Source organism: Crocuta crocuta, unplaced genomic scaffold (assembly GCF_008692635.1).
Source record: "Crocuta crocuta isolate KB4526 unplaced genomic scaffold, BGI_CrCroc_1.0 scaffold29, whole genome shotgun sequence".
NCBI lineage: Eukaryota > Metazoa > Chordata > Mammalia > Carnivora > Hyaenidae > Crocuta > Crocuta crocuta.
In genome coordinates this window covers 4,165,134-4,188,101 of record NW_027533280.1, presented here as the reverse complement: position 1 = coordinate 4,188,101, position 22,968 = coordinate 4,165,134, and the positions used below count along the sequence as shown (strand labels likewise).

The following is a 22,968-nucleotide window of genomic DNA, read 5'->3' as shown; positions in this document are numbered from 1 at the left end:
TGCTGGGTCATATGGTAATTCTATGTTTAACATTTTGAGGAACTGCCAGATTGTTTTTCAAAGCAGCTGCACCATTTTATGGTCCCACCAGCAATATACTAAGGCTCCAGTTTCTCCATATCCTTGCAATGCTAATTATTTGTTTGATTTTAGCCATCCGACTGGGTGTGAAGTGGAATCTCATTGTGGTTTTGATTTACGCTTCCCCAATGTCTAATGATGTTAAGTATCTTTTCATGTGCTTCTTCCTTAACTTTGAGGTAGGCCTGCCAGCTTTTCTTCTTATGAGAAGAGAATTATGGCTTTGTACTACCAGCGAGTTTTTACTGAGTTTCTTTGTGCCTGGATCATTAGAAGAATAAATTAATACTTTCTTTTCCAGCAAAGCTCTCGCTGCTGCTCCAACGTGGTGCATTTTTTCCAAAGAAGAAAATTCAGGACTATACTGGGTAAGAAGTTAAATGGCATTATCTCAGCAGCCCTTGAAGAAAAATAAGTACGCTAAAATAGAAGCTAAAAAATATGTATTTTTGCAGCCTGAGGAAACGGCGTTAAATCCCACATGGTGCATATAAGCAAACCTGTTTAAAAAGGAAATACAACAGTGTTAGGTCCTCATGAGAGGTAAGTGAATTGGCATCTTCCTGTGTCTTTCTCTACATACTGATGGAGTTAAGAGGGGAGAGGAAGTGTAGGAAAACCAACGTAATGTCATACAGTCGGACTGAAGAAACCGATACTTTATTTTACAACCTCAATTTTCTCTAAATAAAGTCAACTCCAAGGTCTCATCTGAATTCTCTCACTGTGTTAGGATTTGGTTGTTTTGAACGTCGCTCTAAAAGAGCAGCTGGGATTTGAGAACCGTTGGTTCAAGTGTTTTCAAGAAAACCTTGGTTTTAAAGCCGCGTCTTTGAGTGCGCAGCTTGCCGCGGCTCACCTGACCCTCCCGAGAGGAGACCTAAGGTCATTACCGAGTGTTGAGAGGCTTGAAAGTTCCGGGAGGAAATCCGAGGCCCAGCTCTGACAGCTAATGAAAAAAAAAAAAAAAAGCCTTCAATCCAACCGGCGCTTTCAAATTACCACACCCCTTTCTGCCTTCACTGCCCTGGAGACTTTGCCACTAGCCCCAAAGCTAAATCTCTGCTTACACAGGTTCCTCAGGGAACGCTGACTCTTATTTCAACGACCCAACCAAGAAATGCGCCCCAGTGGGTACCTCCCGCCAACGCCCAGACCCGCCCAACTCGGCCCCGGACGGAATGGAGTCTTCCTCCGCCTACCCGGCAGGCCAGAGGCCCCGCCCCTTTCCCCCCACTTCATTGGCTCTGGTGACCGGCCCCCCAAGAACTGGCTCCGGATTGGCCGACTCCGCCGCCGCTCGGCGCTCTTCCCGGGGGCGTGAGGCGGGCGTGACTACGCCCCTGACGTCCGGACGCTCGGTCGCCGCGGGAGGCGCCGTAATCGCCGCCCAGAAGGAAGGAGGGCGACTGTGCGAGGAGCTGCTATGGTGCTTAGTTCCCCGGCAGAGCCGACCGAGACGCGGCGGTCGCGGCCATGAAGGTGAGAGGCCGGTGGGGCCGGGCAGTTCCTCCTCGCCTCTCCTAACTGGCCGGGACGCCTGAAGTGCCTTCCTTTTGCCTCAGCGGCTAACCCCGGCGGCACCTCGGAGAGCTCTGCTGAGGGGCGTCCCGGGCCGGCGTCCGGGCCCTGACCGGCGCAGAGCGGAGATCCTGGGCTCCGGGACCTCTCCAGCTCCCGCAGCGCCTCCCTGCAGCGAGCCTGAGGAGGCAGGAGAGGCCGGGAGTCCCCCGCGGTCAAGCCTGGTGGGCTCGTCTTTGCTCCTGGCCCGGTCCTCTTCCTCGGGGGCCTGAGGCAGACCCCCTAGTTCCCGCCTCAGCCCTCCATGCTTTTGCCCACAGCGTGCCCTCTCCCGTCTCGAGTCCTTGAACTAACCCAGATGTCGGGAACACTACGGGACTGTCGCAGGATGCAGACTGCAGGATGAGGAGAAAAAGGAGTTAGTGTGGAGAGTCGTGAGGCTGGGGCCAGGCTAACAGGTTAGAAATGGCTCGGGGCGCCCTGCTGAAGGATCTCAGGCTTTTCACTGGGGCCGTGACCTAGAGCGCTAGCAAACTAGAGGTGTCTGCATCGCCTCTAGGTACGCAGCAAGTAATTTGACAGCTTGAGTTCTTCAAGGTGGGTGTGAGAGCGTGGGAACAGCAGTGAGTGATAAGTTGAAGGGGAAGGGGGAGACTCTGGCCTACTTTGGGGAGCCGATTTTCTCAACTCGATCGCTGAGAGTTCTAAAGAGCTCTGTGTACGACAGTCAATTCAGGTATTGATTCATTTGCTGAACTCCAACCAAGCGGGGTAAGGTGATCCTCTTTGAGACCTGGACAGTTTTATTAGTCCCAGTGAGGAAGTGTGCTCGCCGTGGGTAAGGAAGATAGCCGGGAACCGCTAGCCTCACACCGCACCTTCACAAAACCCCACCGATTCACCGTGGAAGATTGATAGGGAGTGTCAAATGGCTGGGGACATTCAGCAAGTATTTTTGCGGTAGTAAGAGGGAGACTCGCTGAGTTGAAGTAATTGAAAATGCAGCCCCACCTTTTAGGAGTTTGCCAATCAGGAGAGAAAATGGGTCCTCAACCGTGTTACAAAGCAGCCTATGATGTAAGATATCAAAACTTAAATGTTCTGGAGCAAGAAAGGAGATTTCTGGCCGCAGGAAACAAGGAAGGTTTTTGGAAATAACTTGTTTTTTAATGTTTGTTTATTTTTGAGAGAGAGCGAGCGAGAGAGAGAGAGAGAGAGAGAGACAGCATGAGCAGAGGCGGGGCAGAGAGAGAGAGAGAGAGAGGGAGACACAGAATCTGAAGCAGGCTCCAGGCTCTGAGCTGTCAGTACAGAGTCCGTTGTGGGGACTTGATATCACGATCGGTGAGATCATGACCTGAGCTGTAGTCAGTCGCTGAGCTGTCTGAGCCACCCAGGTGCCCCGGAAATAGATAGCTTTTTGAACAGTGTGTGAAAGTTTGAGGATACTGTAAGACTTTTTTTTTAATGTTTTTTAAAAAATTGATTTGAGAGAGACAGTGCAAGCAGGGAAGGGGCAGGAGAGGGAAAAAGAGAATCCTAAGCAGACTCATTGCTCAAACCCACGAACCAAGGGATCATGACCTGAGCTAAAATCAAGAATTGCATGCCCAAACGACTGAGCCACCCAGGCATCCCTAACACCTTATTTTTAACTTCCTGGTATAGTTATAAAATATTTTAATTTAGAATGCCTGTTAAAATACCTAAAACTAGCTTTCTTTCCTGAAAACCATCATCTTGCTGTGTTAAGATCAGGGAACAAAATAGGTGTGTGTGTGTGTGTGTGTGTAATCTCAATGTCAGTATCTTGAGTATTACATTTGTGGCCCATCAATGAACCAGATGTAGAAAGAGAGAAGTAGGGACGGGTCCAGAGTTAACTTTTTTAATCTAGTTCTTTAAAATCAATTTAAGTGGAAGATACTGCTGAGTTGAAATTTTAGAAACAAAGTTTGGTGGTAGGTAAAAATGTAGCAAAGGTATGTACTTTTTGAAGCAAAGTGCAGACCTAAATAGACAGCAGTGTGTGCAAAGAGGACCATTATGAAGATTGCTGCTTTTCATTTATGTTTTTATAGAAAGTGGATTCATGAAATATAGGATTTTGGCTATTATCTAAATTTGTTTAAAATTGAAATTGTAGACTATGCTCGTCTGTAGATTTCTGGGCAGGGTCAGTGATTCCTGATGTCCTGGAATTCTAACATGTGAATGTTCACCCAAGCAAGTACTACTTTCAGTAGAATTAAAATTCCTTTTAAAAGGTTAAGCAATCAGAAAATTACATCTTCACTCAAACCCAGGAGTAGCTGACTTTAGTGTGTGTGGAATCGGTATTTTCTTACTTTAACTTGTTTATTTAGAAACTGATGTTTTGAAGTAAGTTTTACCACTCAAAGACTCCAGTAACTAGAGTAGCATCTAATTAACGCCCTATATGGGTTTAAAAAAAAAATCCATCTTGGTGTCATATACTAATTTGATTTAATCCTCTTTCCTGTTTTTCCATATTTATACTGATCTCAGGTTTTTGGGTTTTTTTAACACTTATTTTTGAGAGAGAGAGCAGGGCAGGGCAGAGAGAGAGAGAGAGGGAGTCGAGGATCTGAAGCAGGCTCTATGCTGACAGCACTAAGCCCAGTGCGGGGCTGGAACTCAGGAACTTTGAGATCACAACCTGAGCCAAAGTCAGATGCTTAACTGGCTGACCCACCCAGTTGCCCCTATATTAGTCTCACCCTTAATTGTACTAATCATGTTCATTCTTCCAAGCTCAAAATGAGAAATTAAGGACAAAGTAATCTGTTGGATATAATTTCCTTCCCCCCGCCTCTTTGAAAGGTGGAGTGGTGCTAAGGATCAAGTATACTGTTTAAACATATATATATATGTATATGAGGAATGTAACATTTATGATTTCTAGAACACTTTTTTAAAAATGTTTATTCATGAGAGAGAGACAGACAGACAGACAGAGTGTGAGTGGGGGAGGAGCAGAGGGGGGCAGGGGGAGACACAGAATCTGAAGCAGGCTCCAGGCTGTGAGCTGTCAGCACAGAGCCCAATGCGGGGCTCGAACCCACGAACCACGAGATCATGACCTGAGCCCAGGTTGGGCATTTAACCAACTGAGCCACTCAGGTACCCCAGAACACCTTATTGTAAAAATCCATCCATCAGTTTGGCCAAATGGCTTGTCTAAAAATATGCATTTTAAGATCATCTGTTTTTGCAGCTTGCTTAATGTCCACGTTGTATGAGAGAAAGAATTTAGAACGTAGAATTTCTTCCTTTGTGGTATATAGTCTGATTAGTAGATAATTAAATAAGATAGTTGATAATTTCAATAAGAAATCCTTTCACATTTTAAGGAGCATGCGCTTCTCATGTGGCTCTACATAAGTTAAAGATTTTTGATAATTATCTCAACTGTCTTTTCTGCTTTGTTTTGTTTCTTCTGGTAGTCCTGAGTTCTGTAGGAAACTGTAAACCTTTTTTTTTTTTTTTTTTATCATCACTAGTGGTAAGATTTGAAATACTTTTTCATGTTGTTTAACACAAGGGCATTAAGTTTTAGCAAACAAAATTGTTGGGAGTTGAAACTCTGGCAAAGTTTTCATTGGTGGAAGAATTGGATTCCTGCTTTGTCCTAGTTAGCTTCATACAACATCCAAGAAAATTAATATTCTTGAGTTTGAAACCTGGAGGTTCATCTTTAAGGTAACTGTATAATGTATTTGAGAGTTATGGCAAGCAGCTCTTAGGAGGTGGCATTATTATTACTGCTCTTTACCTATTTTAATCAAAAGCAAATGATAAAGGGGTAACTGGCTGGTTTAGTTCGTGGAGCATGCAACCCTTATCTTAGGGTCGGGAGTTCAAGTCCCAAGATGGGCACAGAGCTTATTTTCTGTTTTTTTCCTGCTGTTTTCAAATACATCAACTTTCTCTTTCATTGACTGTCATTTAATCTTCATGGAAACCAGCATGGCTTTTTTTATTCTTCATTCTAATTTGCCTAGTTACTGCTGTATTTGGTGGAATCATTAAAAAGGATCACATCCTGATGTGGTTTAGAATAGGATTCAAAATTTGCAGCAAACATTTTTTAATTGAGCATTTTGGAATTATTTTACCCCTGCAGGGATTCTAAAAGCATATTAGATCACATACACACATTCAATCAAAGATAGTTGAACCTTGAAGCCATTTGAAAACCTGGCACTCTTCCAGAAAGAAGCCAGAGATACAACATATTTCCTCTTGCTTTTGACTGAAATGATGATCAGAATGGGCTTACATTGTGTGAATCTGAGGAATCTGAGAGAGTGCTTCTAAAACTGGTGGTGTATCATGGAAATAAATGTCACAGCACTGGAAACTCAGTCCCACTTGCAGGCAAATTGTCAAGGTTTGGGATACACTCACCCCCTCTATACTCATACAGAGGGGAGAGACTTTCTAATTCCTCTTCTAGGAAGAAACAATATAATACAAACACTTTCAGCATTTATGGTATCAGAGAGAGAAGAGAACTTTTATGTAGGTAAGTTTTAGCACAGGAGCCACATGGTACTTTCTGGGACTTTCTCAGATCTGTCTTCCTATGGGGTGGTGGCATTCTGATCAACTGGACAGCAAGCTGCTGTTGGTCAGCTGTGCTGGTGACTGGCCTGTTACCAAGACTAATGGGCTACAGAGCTAAAATCATGCTTTCAAATTGGCGTAAGTGAGAAAAAAAAAAAAAAAGCAAACATTTACATTTCTGTTTGTATTATTTCTTAATTAGTTCCCAATTGGGAGTTGTCATTACCTCCCCTCCCCCCCCAAAATCTTGGTGCACTGGCTTTGGAAAAAACACAAAAACTGGCATTGGATACCAGAATAACATGAGGAGGTCTAGGTGTCTGGGCCAGTCCAGGCAAGAGGCTTTAGAATTTCATTTTTTACCATGGGCCATGTGAGTTTTTAGTATGATATCTAGTTCTTAGCCTATACAAGCCAGGTAGGCCATGTCCCTTGAGTATTCTATTCGGGAGTAGTTTTGGCGTAGGGGGGTATATAGGAGAGGGCTTAGATTATCATGAAAATAATTTCACTAGTCATCGGTGAATAGAAAATAAACTGCAAACACAGTTAAATTCCCTGAGTTAGTTTTGTGCCAGGCATAGTAGATAGTTGTCTTATTCAGTTATTTTCCATTTCTGAACTACATTTATGGTCAAGGGAGGAAATGTTGCCATCTTTACAGATTGTTCTTCCAACCTCTTGGATTCATGTGGTTTAGCCTGTAGAATCTTGCTCTCAGCCATGGTCCCAAGTAGGATTTAGAATTGTTAGTCACAGATCATAGCTGTAGTTTTCAGAGATCCGGACTTTGGCTTCACTCATAGAAGTGTATCTTTTTTTTTTTTTTTTTATCAAAAGATGAATGGCGACCCCTGTGTAAATATCACACCTTTATGAAATTGGGGCANCCTGGTTTCCCGGAGCCTGAAGATGAGGGGCCAGGCCTTTGTCATCTTCAAGGAGGTCAGCAGCGCCACCAACGCCCTGCGCTCCACGCAGGGCTTCCCCTTCTACGACAAGCCCATGCGCATTCAGTATGCCAAGACCGACTCGGATATCATCGCCAAGATGAAGGGCACCTTCGTGGAGCGGGATCGCAAGCGGGAGAAGAGGAAGCCCAAGAGCCAGGAGACCNTTTTTTTTTTTTTTTTTATCAAAAGATGAATGGCGACCCCTGTGTAAATATCACACCTTTATGAAATTGGGGCAGAGTAACAACTCAGTGACTTTAGTGCACATTTAAAAGCCAAAGGGCTGTGCCTTGTATACTGTCTAGGAATTAAGTTTGCTCAGAAAATCTAGGAGGAAATGTAGTAGTTTGGAAAATATGCTCCAGTCTTATTACCAAAAGGTGAACAGAGAATGAACAAAGGAAAAATAAGGGAATGCAGGCTGTTTAAACTGGTGGAAGATCTTAAAGGATAGAGAAGACTGTGGGAAAGAACATGAACCCGGGTCTCTAAATCTAAAGCTTTTAAAGGGAAGATGCAAAAAAAGGGAAGCTCTTTGGCTAATACCAATGAGATAAGGTAACTGGGCTCTAGGGATCTAGAGGCAGAGAGAGTCAAGAGCTCAGCGGATCAACTGGCATGTTCCTTCTCCACACCCCCCTTCAAGAGCCCACATTCCGTAAACTGCTGGGAAAACACTCTCTGAAATACTTTCCTACTTTTATAGATTGTGTCATGTGAAAATTGGGACTATTAGACCAAGTAGTAACAAAATCTGGACAGATTTGAAAGGGGAAAAGCAGTGTAGGGCACTTCAAGCATTATTAGGTGAACGTCACGGTAATGGTTGTGAGGTAGGAATGCCTGTGCCCTGACAGGGCACGCAGAAAAAAAAATTTAGGAACTTGGGAAGTTAAGGAAAAGTGCTGGAAGATGAAACCTACTAAAGGGGAGGCAAGGAAATGGAGCTCAACCAAGCCAGGGAGGAATAATCTTCCAGATGGATTCTTCAACTTGCAGGTGAAGAAGGACAAAAATAGCCTGAACAACGGCTTTTGTTGACCCAGAAATCGCTTTCTTCCTCCCAGTATTGGACATTTCACACAAGAGAACGTGGAGAGGAATACGTTAGGAAATAAGAAGTTGGGGCCAAAAAGCAAAGAGTAAATAAAATGATGGAATAAATTAAAAATGAAAGAAGGCACCAAATTTCAACAAAAGTTCCAGGCCAATATGTGGAAAGGAACTAATTTAAGAATCAGGTGAAATTGTTAAAAACTCAGCCGAACCTTTCTGAAGGGCCTAGGGGAGACCATAGAGGGAGAGAGGAAACAGCGGAGGCGTGCCCTACTCCTGCAGGGAAGGATTGTCTACAGGTCATGAGGAACGTTTGGCTCAGGTGTTGGTCCTGGGACTCAAGGGGCCCAGGCTTCTAGAAGTAACCACAGCCTCTTTTTGTCCGCACTCTGCTCAGAGTGGTTTTCCAGCTGAAACATGTAGGCAGGAAAGAGAAATCACCTAAACTGAGCAGGTGTTAACCTTGTAACCTCTGCTGTAATTTGAATCAAGTGGGGAGCTTAAAATTCTGGGGGTACCTGGCTGGCTCAGGGGAGCATGTGACTCTTAGTTTCTGGGTTGTGAGTTCAAGCCCTATGTTGGGGGTAGAGATTACTTTAAAAAATAATCTTAAAAAAAATCTGATGCCTCAGGCTAAACTCAGGCTGGGACCCAGGCATCGGTATTTTTTAAGGCTCCCCTGTTGAATCCAAACACTATTTTTAGGGCCATGTCCCAGGCCTATACGGGTTCCTAGCAGGAGACCAAGGCAGCAGCCCCTGAGGTGCAGAACTAAAAATCCCTGTTCCCAGGAAGTCAGGGAGGTGGAATCACTGAAGAGATCATCTTCACCTGAGTACTAGGGTGCTAGGAAACGTGCGGTTAAAGGGGGGAAATGGAAATTAATTTTTAAAAATATATTGGATGGGAAGGAAAGGTACTTGAAGTAAAACTAGTGACTGGGGCTTCCGCGATTGCAAATTGTTGAACTTTGAAGAAGGCTGGAGTGTTGCAAATGCTATCATCAGAGGGTAACAGTATAAGTAGGTAGGGTTACCCTGAAGTGTGAGTATTATTGGGAAATTTTGTCTAAATTCCCAGTGCTGATGAGGCTGAGATCTAAACCTTTTTTGGTGCTTCTCCTTTCCTTCTGCTATGGTCTTTGGCCGAGTTATACTAAGTATTAGGTTGTAGTAACATACCTTTGCCTGGGACAACACTTTGAGGGTTGCCTTGAGCTTTTTTATTTTTATTTATTTTTATTTTATTTATTTTTTATTTTTTTAATTTTATTATTTTAAAATATTTATTTATTTTTATTTTTTTTATTTTATTCCTTTGATGAACAAAGGAAGATAGGAGTGTTCTTTTCCCTTCTGGGGAATGAAGAAGAAATTCCCTCCCCTTTATAGAAACGAGGAATGGGATAAAGTTGTTACTCTCCAATATTGATATCTGTATAGAGATTCTACCTGTTTTCCCCAAATAAATCCTTCTGTTCCCTTCACAAGAGCTGTGAATATTTGCAGCCTAGAATTGCAATCATCCTACTCATTTACACGGCTTGAAAGTGTGTATTCTTCCTTAATTCTCATTGTAAAACTGCTTTCTGGCAGAAAACAAACTGTGTGACAGTGCTACTTGTTAAGAGGCACCTTCATCTGAGATTTCGTACCTGCTAGGTTAGAGTCCTTCTTACCTTTAATACTTTCTCAGCAAGACACAATTGGATCTTTCTGGGTAGCATGCAAAATGTAATGTTACGTTGCCTTTTAAGAGGTAATATGAAGAAACCTTTTACACGGTTATTTTCTTATCAGTCATGGTGGTGGAACTAGATGGTGTGGAAGAAAGGAGTCGTGTCCACAAGGAACTTTCCGTCGTGTCTACAAGGATCTTTCAGTTGTTTGGGGGAGGCAGCATCACCGGGAGTCAGAGGGTTATGGATAAAAGCCAACACAGCTGTTTAACTGTAGTGTAGCTAGGTCAGCAGGAAGCGGAAGCTTACCCAGAACTTTACTTCTTTAAATCCTGGAATGAAGAAGAGTTTATCCCAGTGATGCTTTCTGCATTTGAGATATTTCCTTCCCAAAAATGTTACGTGCAAATTGAATTTTTAGTTTCCAACAGTAAACTTGAAAACCATTATTTTATATATTTTTAATTCCAGTGTAACACAGTATATTAGTTTCAGGTGTTCTGCAAATTGAAATTTTAAAAACATTTTCAGTTTTAAGAGCTCATTGTGCATGCGTGTGAGAGAGAGAGAAGTAATCTCTGTGCCTAAAGTGGGGCTCAAACTCATGACCCCGGAGATCAAGAGTCCTGTGCTCTACCAAATGAGTCAGCCAGGCACCCCAAGAGCTCATTGTTTAAAGCACTGAAGGTAAATCTTTTGCTAAAAGAATGCTTTGTTTAAAATGCATTTTTACAATTTTTATTGAAGTATATGCAATGTTGCATTAGGTTCAGGTATACTGCATAATAACTAGATGGATTTGGCACCTCTATACATTATGCTGTGCTCCCCACAAAAAAGAACACTCACTTTAAATGAACTTAATAAATCTGGATTTTCATACTTTTATGTTTGAACATACCATGGCTCTCAAGTCTGAGGTATATATTTATTTAAAGGTATGAACTATTAATTATAATTTAACTGACTTTTAAAGGCATCACTGTTTCTCTAGAATTACAGGGTATGGGGCCATATAATACTCACATCAGTGACCCTGATACTTAAGACTATTTGAACCTTATATTGTGGTTTCTTATTGCTTTACCTTCCTCCTTTCCCTATATTTAATATAGTATGTTACTTGTGGGAAGTAGCAAGAATAGCATGATCCTTCTATAACATTCTAAATAGCCTTTTGAGGTTGTTTAGAAAAAACATTTTTAAGAGCTTGTTGGACAAATAGTAAATGTTTGATAGAGTTAGATAATAAAATATGAAACTATGTGACCGTTTTAACTAATCAGATCTCACCTACCTGGACTTCCATTATCTATCACATTATCTAGAGTCTAGAATATGCTTAAGAATTAGGACAAGGGGCAAACAGTTCATTGGTTCCAAACACTACATCTTTTATATTTTGCTTGGGAAAGTACCTTGAGCCCTCACTGAAAATATATTTTCATATATACTTCTGACATGCTTGGTTATCAGCTGAGTCTGCAGTAAAAAAGGAGGGTGCTGGACATGAGTGTAATGTTAGCAGTGGTGCCGCTCAGAAAGGGAAGATAAGAAGGGCGCCTGGGTGGCTTAGTCGGTTAAGTATCTGACTTTTGCTTAGGTCATGATCTCGCAGTTCGTGGATTCAAGCCCCGCTTTGGGCTCTGTGCTGACTGCCAGCTCAGAGCCTGGAGCCTGTTTCAGTCTGTGACTCCCTCTCTGACCCTCCACTGCTCACGCTGTCTCTCTCTCTCCTAGAAATAAATAAAAATATTTAAAAAAAAAAAAAAGAAAGGGAAGATAAGAGAGAAAAATCCAAAAGGCAATACATTAATTTCAGGACCTTCAGTGGACAAATAGCCCTTACTCCCTGGAAGGTCATGACAGTTATCTAGTCATCAGAAATTGTTTCGTATTTTCCGTTTGAAAAGATAGGATCACTGCTTTTATGAAAATGTTTTTAATGTCAAAGCAATGTATTCTTTATAAAAAGTTTGGAAAGTAGAGCAAAACTTGAGAAAATAATTGTATACAAGTTACTTAAAAACCTAGAGCTTCAGTTGCCATTTTGATGTTCTTCCCAGTCATAAAAAAATTAAAAATTTATATATGCCATACTTTATTATACATGGCTATGAGTGAGAACAGAAGTTTAATGAAATTAAGTAATTTGAATGTATATAGTTTTTTAAAAATGTTTATATTTGAGAGAGAGCGCACAAGCATGTGGAGAAGGGGCAGAGAGGGGGACAGAGAATCTGATGTGGGCTCTGCGCTGACAGCAGAGAGCCCAATGCAGAACTCAAACTCGCAGACCTCAAGGTCATGACTTGAGCCACAGTTGGGTGCTTACCTGCTTTATTGTGCTATCTAATACAGTGGCCACCAGCTGAAGGTTGCCAGATGGAATACAGGATGCTACGTTAAGTTTGAATTTCAGATAAGCAACAAGAAGTTATTTTGGTGTAAGCATATCCCACATGTCACAGAGCCGGTACTTCTGTCCAGTCATTTGTGTGTGCGTGTGCATGCATGCGTATCATTTTCAGTGTGTATGGACTTTTTTTTTTTAACAAAATTGGGTTCATGTTGTATCTTTTCCTTTTGTTTAACAATGTGTCATGAGTTTACCGATTGCCAAATATTCTTTGAAAATACCAGAAAATTATCTCTTTCCAAAGAGCTTAAAATTGTGATGCTTAAAATAATAATTTCTCGGGGTGCCTAGATGGCTCAGTCGGTTGGGCGTCCAACTTCAGCTCAGGTCATGATCTCATGGTTTGTGGGTTTGAGCCCCGTGTCAGACTGTGTCCCTGACAGCTCGGAGCCTGGAGCCTGCTTCGAATTCAGTGTCTCCCTCTCTCTCTGCCCCTCCCCTGCTCATGTTGTGTCTCTCTCTATCAAAACAAAAACAAAAACAAAAACACCTCTGAAAACCACAGTGAGATCTCCCCTCCCACTTACCAGAATGGCTGTTATCAAAAAGACAAGAAATATGTGTTGGAGAGCATGTGAAGGAAAGGGAACCTTAGTACGCTGTTGGTGAGAATGTAAATTAGTGCAGCCACTCTGGAAAACAGTATGGAGAATCCTTGAAAAATTAGAACTACCGTAATCCAGCTATTCCACTTCTGGGTATTGATTTGGAGAATATGAAAACACTAATTTGGAAAGATCTGTGTACTCACAATGCCCATGGCAGCATTATCACAATAACCAACATATGAAAACAACCTACGTGTCCATTGAATGATATTCATGTGAATGATGATATTTTGTGGTTAATGCATACAACGGAATACTACTCAGCTGTAAAAAAGAAGGAAATCTTGCCATTTGTAACAACACAGATGGACCTTGTGGGAATTACGCAAAGTGAAATAAGTCAGGCAGAGAAAGACAAATATTATATTTTTACTTATAATTTCAAAAACCAAACAATGGACAAACTCACAGATGAACAGACTGCTGGTTACCAGAAGGGAGGGCAGGGGGTGAGACCATGGGCGAAATGGGTAGAGGGGCTCAGTTGTATGGTGATGGGTGGCAACCAGACTCGTGGCAATCACTTTCTAGTGCATCCAAGTATTAAGTACATCCAAAATTCATTATATACCAATTTTACCTCAATTAAAAGAACAATCTCAAAGTTACTCAGAGCAAATGTCTCTCCAGAATGGCATTCCCGGAAGTTCCTAGAAACCCCAAGTTCCACTCAGATTTAAACTGTGGTCTCTACTTATGTCCCTTTCCAGGCGGGTGCCACGTCTATGTGGGCTTCATGCTGTGGGCTGCTGAATGAAGTCATGGGAACTGGAGCTGTCCGGGGCCAGCAGTCAGGATTTGCAGGAGGCACCGGCCCATTCAGATTTGCACCAAATTCTGATTTTTCCACTTACCCACCAGCACCTGCGGAAGGGCCTAATATAGTTTGCAAAGCCTGTGGACTTTCATTTTCAGTCTTTAGAAAGAAGGTGAGTTGGATGAGATGTTCTATGCAAAAGACACATCACAATTCTTGATTGTATGTTATTTTGAGTGCTAATGAATCATTTCTTTTTATGAAAAATTCTTTTTTTTACTGTTACCTTATGTAGAGCATTCTCACTTTAAAAAAAGCTTTAAGTTTATTTATTTTGAGAGAGAGAGCATGAGATGGGAGAGGCAGAGAGCAAAGGGAGAGAGAGAATGCCAGGCAGGCTCCATGATGTCAGTGAAGAGCCTGATGTGGGGCTCGAACTCACAAACCATGAGATCATGACCTGAGCCAAAACCAAAAGTCAGACGCTTAACCGACTGAGCCACTCAGGTGCCCTAAAAATATAAAAAATTCTTATTAATATGAGGGGCTCCTGGATAGCTCCATTGGTTGAGCCTCTGTCTCCATTTCAGCTCAGGTCATGATCCCAGAGTTGTGGGATCAAGCCCCGTGTTAGGCTCTGTGCTGAGCATGGAGCCTGCTTAAGATGCTCCCTCTCTCTCTCTTTCTCTCTCTCTCTCTCTGTCCCACTCCCCCACTCTCAGGAGTGTGCTCTTGTCCTCTCTCTCAAATAAAAAAAAAAAAAGTGCTGAGTTGAATGGACTGTATTACTGCTCAAGTTTTCTGACGAGGTATTGTTCTCACATTACTCAGGCGTCTTCTGAGCTCTGTGCTTTCATTCTTCCTGATGATGCTTATGTTCTGCAGCAAGGGATTTCATTGGTATGCAGTTTTATTGAGGTGATTTACTGTAACTGACCTCAGGTTCCAAAAAATGTAACCCTACCCATATTCTTCACTCAAGTGAAGAAATAAGTGTAAGGTAACTACTGTGTGGAGGGTCAACATACAACCATTGGGCTAAAACAGTTATTTTCTCTAGGATGGAAAGTCCTTTTTTTTCTGAGAACCACCATATTGCAAGGCCATCTCACAGTCTTTGATCACCAGTTTATCCTCTGAAATACTTCGGGAACAAGGTGTTAGCTGGTGGGAACAGTGCAGCAAGTAGAAAGGGCCACATCTTCGGGTCGTCTCTAAGCTTTGTTAGTCCAGTGGCTTTGAGTGTGATTAGGCCTCGGGCAGGGTACAGATGACTAAAATAGTGAGATCCTTTATTTGCTTGGAATGACCTTGAGATAATTTGTGTTTCTCTTTCTCTGTCCCTGTGTTGGGTCTCCCACCTAACTTGTCTTTATTTTTTATTAATTAATTTATTTTTACATTTATTCATTTTTGAGAGAAAGACCGTGCAAGTGGGGGAGGGGCAGAGAGAGAGGGAGACACAGAACCTGAAGCAGACTCCAGGCTCTGAGCTGTCAGCACAGAGCCTGATGCGGGACTCAAACCCATGGACTGTGAGATCATGACCTGAGCTGAAGTCGGATGCTTAACTGACTAAGCCATGCAAGCACCCCAGCTTGTCTTTAAATGAGGAAATCATTCACATAGGAAAAGAGCAGGAAGAGTTTGTGGTGGTGCTTTCTTTGCCACGTGGTTTGAGTCAGCTCTGTTCTGCTAATTACATGTTTGCACCAAGGGGTGGAAAGGTTTTAATTCATTAACACAAAAGTGTGTGTTTTTCTTAAAGGGCTGTTCTTGAACTTCTGTGAATCCAAACTGCCTGAGCAGTAAGCGTTTCGATTTTCATGGCTTCCGGAACACGAAAGTGACTGTGAGAGTAGCCAGGTGCCTTGGGAGACTTGAGAAGAACTAAAATTGAATATTTAATAGAAGGCGGGAAGAAAACTAGTGCTTTCCCAGGGGTCTGTAGGTGGCTGTCATTGACTGCTGCTTTTCTGTGTTTCTTCTCCAGCATGTGTGCTGTGACTGCAAGAAGGATTTTTGTTCCGTCTGTTCCGTCTTACAAGAAAATCTCCGTAGATGTTCCACTTGTCACTTATTACAAGAGACGGCCTTTCAGCGCCCACAGTTAATGCGACTAAAAGTTAAGGATCTCCGGCAGTATCTCATTCTTCGAAACATCCCCATCGATACCTGTCGAGAGAAGGAAGACTTGGTAGATCTAGTTCTCTGCCACCGCGGGCTGGGCTCTGAGGACGACCTGGACACGAGCAGCCTGAATTCCTCACGGTCCCAGACTTCTAGCTTTTTCACACATTCATTTTTTTCAAACTATACAGCCCCTTCTGCTACCGTGTCTTCGTTTCAGGGAGAGCTTATGGGTGGAGACCGGACCTTGGGATCTGGAGCTCTGGCACAGGTACGAGGCTGCGATTCCCCCACGGGCCTGGCGTGTCCGCTCCGCCCTGCGTGGTGGGGCCTTTATGGCTTTGCAGTCCCCTGTGGGAGCAGAGATTGCACACACCGCTGTCCCCTATGCACGCAGGCTCCCCTTCTGGGGGTCACGGAGCCTTGGTGGTGGGGAGCCCCAGAGTCTGCTCTCTCTGCTCCGCAGTCTCTTGACTCTAGTTACTTCAGTTTCCTTAGAAGTGAAATACTAACTATTGAATTAATGACTGAAAAGTAGTGCATAAATATTTGCAGGATTATTTGTCAGGGACCATGTACATGATACTGTAAGTTCACCTCAGGCCCAGTTGCTTTGCTACAGTAAAATTGTTCTAATTCTAGTTAAGATAATGGGAAAAAGCCATCTGAATTAGTCAAAGGTTGTGATTATTTACTAACTTCAGAGAAATTTCATGGAAGAATATTGTCCTAGTGGGGTCCTTGGGCATCCTGCTTGAATAACCTGCAAGGGCTTGTAATTAATGTTCAGCTGGTACATGATTCTAAACTGCTGAATGGATTGTTTTGAACAATTCTCTCCACATTTAATTTTCTCCCCTGAAGGAAGCAGTTAAAAGCAGAGGGAAATCTGGCCTACTTCCCTCCTAAATAGTCATAAAGTAAAGAAGTCCAAGCTAGGAGTTTTATTATTTTTCCAAATGAGAGCTGGCATAATAATGATGCAAACATACGACACCTCTGACTTTTGTGCCACTTTTGGTTATAGGACCGCACTCGAGAGGTGTGGGTCTTTGGGTGCCGCGACATGGTACGTGAGAACCAGTGAGTGGGGTGGAATCTGAAACTGGGAACTGACCTAGAGTATTGTAGAGCTATGGTCAAAATCAAGTCTGAAGAGGAAAATCGGAAAGATGGTACATAACCCACACTGAACGTCTTTGTGTTCTTCCTAAAGAAGAGTACCTCTGATTGTTCAGGAATTTCTGAAAACTAGAACTAGCATCAGCCATCAGTGAAGAAGCCTAAAAAGCATTCTTTGGAGTCAGGATGTCTGAGTATGATGTAGTGGGATTGAGGTCTTTCAAATCAATTGGTCCTGCCACCTGGGCTGAACCCAGAGTTTGAGTTTCTCTCTGTATCTTAGAGGCTCCAGTTAGACCAGCCTCCACAGGTCCTTGGAGAACGATGTGGTGCAGTTACATATACTTACAGCTTTGGCATTTCGTGTTGGGACCTTTCTCAGGGAGTTAATGCTCTGGTGAGGTTTTACAAATTCACACACACAAAGGAACTTGGCTTTTGAGATCACTTTATGGAACGTAAGTTGTTTATGCAATCATTTAGGGTCCAGCTCTTTGGATCCAAGGTTGCTGTGGAGTATGCCAGGTGTTGGGGTCATTCTCAGGGGGGACCTGTGGAAAGGTTTTCTCCAGTGATAAATAGTGACAAAAACAGGGTTGATACCGTTAGGAAAATAGGATTCCTGACCTGATCAGATTGATTATATGTGTAGGTACAAAGTGAAATAGCTTCAGCAAACACAGAAGAAGAAGAAGAAGATGATGATGATGATGATGATGAAGATGACGAAGATGATGAGGATGATGACGATGACGAAAACTTGGAGGAGCGGGTGAGAACGCCTGTCAATTTGGTTTCCTTGACAGGTGAACCTGACAGGCAGGGAGAGGGCCCGTGCAGCTTTGTGCCACCTTAGCGCAGGCTGTTCCTTCTGGTTTGAATGTAGCATAATCTAGAAAACGCTTCAAGAACTGATGAGATGTCTGGGAAAAATAGCAGGGGCAGGGGTGACTACGAGGCGAGGGGAGTATGTAGTCGCCTAGCTGTGGGAGGGCTGCGTTCGCAGAACGAAGCTCACGGAAGCCCTCTGTGATTGCAGATGCCCGGCCTCTCCAAGAAGCAAGTGAGAGCTTCGCTCTCTGACCTGTCAAGCCTCGACGAGGTGGAAGGAATGAGCGTGCGCCAGCTGAAGGAAATCCTGGCTCGGAATTTTGTCAACTATTCTGGCTGTTGTGAGAAATGGGAGCTGGTAGAGAAAGTAAACCGGTTATACAAAGAGAATGAAGAAAACCAAAAGTCATGTAGGTTTCTTCCTTCCTTCCTTCCTTCCTTCCTTCCTTCCTTCCTTCCTTCCTTCCTTCCCTCCCTCCCTTTCCCACCAGTAGCCTTCTCTTGGCTTTTAAAAAGTGGGCTGTTTCTGCCACCATGAATGCACGTTTTTTGCAATAACTATCCTTTTATTGAGCGAATTAGATGAAGGAATGTGTTTGTCAATCTGTTAAGTAGTAAGTGTATTCTGTGATGTTGGCTCTGAGATCACTAATGGCAGGTATGTTAGGAAATCATTTGTTCAATCTGATTTCCTTTGCCATAATTTGTTAGAAGTCTAATGAAATTTGTTGTCGCTATAAAAATGCGTGTTTTCTCACTAACCTGGCAGGCCAATACTTCATTAGCTCAATGGTAGCTTTTATTTTTTATTTAAAAAAAATTTTTTTTAATGTTATTTATTTTTGAGAGAGAGTGTGTGAGCAGGGGGGGTCAGAGAGAGAGGGAGACACAGAATTTGAAGCAGGCTCCAGGCTCTCAGCTGTCAGCACCGAGCTCAACATGGGACTTGAACTCACAAACCGTGAGATCATGACCTGAGCTGAAGTCAGATGCCTCACCGACTGAGCCACCCAGGCGCCCCTCAATAGTAGCTTTTAAATCCTAACTGAGGGGAAAAATTCCCTAGAGGCAAGATGTTAAGTAGTTCTTATATCAAGTATTAGGTTTCTGTGTGAGTTGTGAGAAGATGAGGTTAAAAATTCCTCAACTATTGACTGATGAAGTACAGAGCAGAAATCCTCAGCCAGTAACAGGGCCAAGCCATAGGGCATTTATAGGCAAGAGAAAAAATTTTAGTGGTGGTTAGACTGACCTACTGTGTTCCTCTCTAAACAGCCCTCCCATCACTAACTTTTCCATCTTGAGTTTTTTTTCTCTAAATCTGGTTGTAACACAGCAATTATTGATGAATAGGTTTATGCCCTAAACATGCAGGAAGTGTTAGGGCATACCTAAGGCGATGGCACCCATGGTGGCAGATACAGGATCTTAATCCTCAGAGGTCCCACGCCTTGGCTGGGAAACGGAATCCTCGCAGTGAGAGGAAAAGCTCATTGACTTCGTAAATATAAATGCCCGCTGTGTATGGTGCATGCTGGTCATGTATAGCCATCCTCACCCCCGCCCCCCAGGAGTTTATGGTAGAGGAAGCCATGACAGGCACGTTTGCCAAAGTGCCTTTTTTCAGTTAATCCACTGCTCGCTCTATCCCTGACCCAATCTCCAGCCTTGTGGAATACTCCTTTTGTTGTGAGCACGGCTGGAATCTTCCCTAGTTTGACTGGCTGAAACCACTTATGTTGAGACTCACCCCAGCAGTCTTCCCTAATACCCTTGACAGACCCTGGCTTCTCTGCTTTATGCTCAGAACTTGTAAGAGTTGGAAGGAGATTTCCATGCGGGAGAGGGGACCAAAGCCTAGCCTCTGATTCACTCAGCAGCCCTCTAGTGTCTTCTCCTTTGGCTCATCCCATGAATCCTTTTTCCCCAGTCCCTGGTTTTGATTTGAGAATCTTCTGATTGTTGTGGCATTGTTATTTCTCTTAAATTCAGCGACTACTGGCCCTTCAAGGCTGAATTCCTCTTCTTTTCTTTCTAACTATATTCATGATATATTGATCCCCTCTAAAACCTGTAGAAAGGGAAGCCTCAGTGTCCATGGCTCCAGGGACAAATCTCAGGCGGAGGTGAACTTTGTAAAATTCATTCAGCACTTTTCTTATTCAGAGGTTGGATTTTCTCAGAACCCAACTGGGGCCACAGAGCAAGGATGGCTTATCCATTTTGAGTTAGAGAAACTCCAAATGTACCTGGGTGGCCAGGGATACAGTTGGTTTTTTAAGATACTTCTAAACTTCCCCCCAGGTGCAGGCCACTTGATGTTGGGCATTTCATACCTGGCCCTAAGCATTTCTCATTTATTCTTCACAATACAAGGCATAGACATTATTATCACGGCCATTTCCAGCAGATGGAAGTGCAGAGAAGTTACAACCCTGGCCTCATTGGACACCTGCCGCAGTCACCCCAGGTGACTGCTTAGCGTGCCCATCAATCAGGCAGCGCGGTGCCCACAGCCCCAGCTCTCTGTTGCCTTTCAGATGGTGAGCGGCTGCAGCTGCAGGATGAGGAAGATGACAGCCTGTGCCGGATCTGCATGGATGCCGTCATCGACTGTGTCCTGCTCGAGTGCGGGCACATGGTCACCTGCACCAAGTGCGGCAAGCGCATGAGCGAGTGTCCCATCTGCCGGCAGTATGTGGTGCGCGCCGTGCACGTGTTCAAGTCCTGAAGCCCCGGTTCTTCCCGACAGGACACTCTCCCCCAGGCTTGATCCCAGACATTTCAATGCACAGAAGGGATTGGAAACTTAACTGTTCAGAGGCTGAGACTATTTTTAAAAATTATTTTCACTAGTAACTGGGGACAGAAAGATTCAACCCTAAATTGTGGCCACGTTGGTCCATGCCATGCGCCTGTCAGCCTGTGGACATGCCGGCTCCCAGGTTTTGCTGGGTTTCATCCCGTGTCCGTGATCACTACTTGCTGACGAAGTCAGACTGCTTACAGCGTCAGCTTACTGCTCTCTTTGGAGAACATTTATCCTGTTCTCTTATTTCTCCTTCATCCTATTTTTAACTTAAACTACTCAGATGTTTGAAACTTCTGTTCTCTTTGGATGAGATCACTGTCCACAAGTGGCCGACACGGTACACGCTGAGCAGTGGCTCCTGATGTCTACTTTATTAGTCATGTATATTTTAAATGCTACTATTTGATGAATGTAAGTTTCCACATTGTTGCTATTTCTGCGTTTAAACGTAATTGGGAACAAAGGACATTCTATAGTCAACTGCCAGGGCCTTAGACTCAACATGTCCATTTCTGTTCAGGTACAGCTTTTTAGAGCAAGGGCTGCCTCTAGCTTCGTTCATTAGAGAGTGTGTGTGTGTGTGTTAAATTCTTTATTAACGTGTAATCAGTTTACACTGTTTTGTATAGTGAAAGTGTATTTTCAGTGCTACCGCTAGCTAATTTGAACTTTAGGAATAAAATTAGATTTTAAAAAATGCTTTTGCTTACATTGTCCTAGCCAGTTCCTAATTCACATGGGTACAGCACGAATGGGTGTCTGCGCCTGGTGTAGCACCTTTCTTCACAAGGGACAGGAGCACCTTCAAAGACCTGCGGTGATCTCCCTTAGCTGCTGACTGACCAGTAAGGTTAACTACAGATTTGCTGTTGGCTATGACCAGGTATTGTGCCAAGTGCTTTCTAGTGCTCTTCAGCAGTCTCAAATAGCTGTTGCCTTGCTTTGCGAATGGGGAAACTGAGAAATTAAAGAACTTGTCTAAGATCTTAAAAAGTGGCCAGGACGGAGAGAGAGGGCAAGATGGCAGAGAAGTAAGGAGCTCCGTACTTGCACTCGCGCCCATACATCACACAGAAAAGATCTGAAGCCATTGGAAACCTTACAAAACCTGAGAGATTGGGAGAAAAAAGACGCAGAATCCACTGGGAGAGCCTTCTAACGTGAGTGCGAACCGGGGAAGATAAAAAAGTGGCCAGGACGCCTGGCTTTCTCATTTGGAAAAGCATGGGACTCTTGATCTTGGGGTCGTGAGTTCAAGCCCCATGCTGGGAGTAGCTTACTTAAAAAGTGGGTAAATGATTTGGAATGTGACTATCTCTTAATAGAGCTGTTACCAAGAAAGTGATAATAAAATATTTGATACTTGAAAAAAAAGAGGGAAGTGGCTAATGTCAGAATTTGAACCTAGCTCTGATTTTAATGTTAACTCCTCCACAACCACCCAGCAAATGAGAAACCCGATAGGAGCTTATGCAGAAAGGTTCCTGGGACACGAATGATCTGAAATCACTTTTATGTCTAAGCCTAAGCAGGGTGGTGTTGAGACCGGCTGTGGACTCAGTCCCCTTTCCCACTGGTAGTGGGCAGGTGTGTTTGTAAGCAATGCTGGCTTCTCAGCTGAGTCCTGTTGGGTTTTATTTGTTGATTCTGCAGTGGGTAGCACCACCTGCCTTTAAGTGCTCAGATCTACAAGTCCATCAACAGATCTGCAAGGGAAGGGGGGGAGGGTGTCAGATAGGGGAGAAGGCCTAGTTGTGAAGAAAAGCATACCTTTCTACTTTTCCAATTCTTAGGGTCAAAGCATGCAAACCAAGGCCTCGTGGATATTTCAAACACCCTTCTCTCCTGTTTGCCTACAGAGCGCAGGGCAGGTGCGGGCCATAATTCACGGTAAGCACATCATGACCTCACCACAGAGCCAATGAAGCTCATCCCCCGCTGAAGCACCTACCCTGTCTGTACCTGTCAGACCATGAACTCCAGAAGTTCAGCCTTGTCCACAAATCACTAATTTGGTGGAAAGAACTCTTCAAATACAGGCCGGCAAGTGATAGTAAACAAACTGAGATAGAAGCTGAGCAGCGGGTCTTAAATTAGGAAATTGAGATTTATTTGCATATGGTCTCAGCTTCAACCAGTGTGTTTGATTTTCCTCTTAGAGTTATAGACGTTGTCTCAGGTGCTTATTTTTAGCAAGAGAATTAAAAGTTTTAATGGTGGATTTTTTTAAGAGCGTTTTGAGTAGCGCCTGGGTGGCTCAGTCCACTAAGCGTCCAACTTTGGCTCAAGTCGTGATCTCACGGTTCTTGAGTTTGAGCCCTGCATCTGGCTCTGCTGACAGCTCGGAGCCTGGAGCCTGCTTCTGTGTCTCCCTCTCAGTGCCCGTCCCCTGCTCATTCTCTCACAAAAC

The 22,968-nt window shown here is 43.5% G+C and overlaps 1 protein-coding gene across 3 annotated transcripts; it reads left to right on the top strand.

The window, feature by feature from the left end:
* Window positions 1-1,479: 1,479 nt before the first annotated feature.
* On the top strand, window positions 1,480-21,897 carry RNF34 (ring finger protein 34). Of its 3 annotated transcripts, XM_077748017.1 has the most exons (7): window positions 1,480-1,563; window positions 1,923-2,060; window positions 13,617-13,835; window positions 15,657-16,064; window positions 17,568-17,687; window positions 17,955-18,156; window positions 20,287-21,897. In XM_077748017.1, the coding sequence occupies exons 3-7, from the start codon at window positions 13,632-13,634 to the stop codon at window positions 20,475-20,477; spliced, it is 1,125 nt and encodes a 374-aa protein (XP_077604143.1). In that variant the 5' UTR covers window positions 1,480-1,563; window positions 1,923-2,060; window positions 13,617-13,631; the 3' UTR covers window positions 20,478-21,897. The 3 variants fall into 3 exon arrangements, with proteins under 3 accessions (XP_077604143.1, XP_077604142.1, XP_077604141.1); XM_077748016.1 differs by lacking the exon at window positions 1,923-2,060; XM_077748015.1 differs by lacking the exons at window positions 1,480-1,563; window positions 1,923-2,060 and adding an exon at window positions 8,038-8,144.
* The last annotated feature ends 1,071 nt before the right edge of the window (window positions 21,898-22,968 follow it).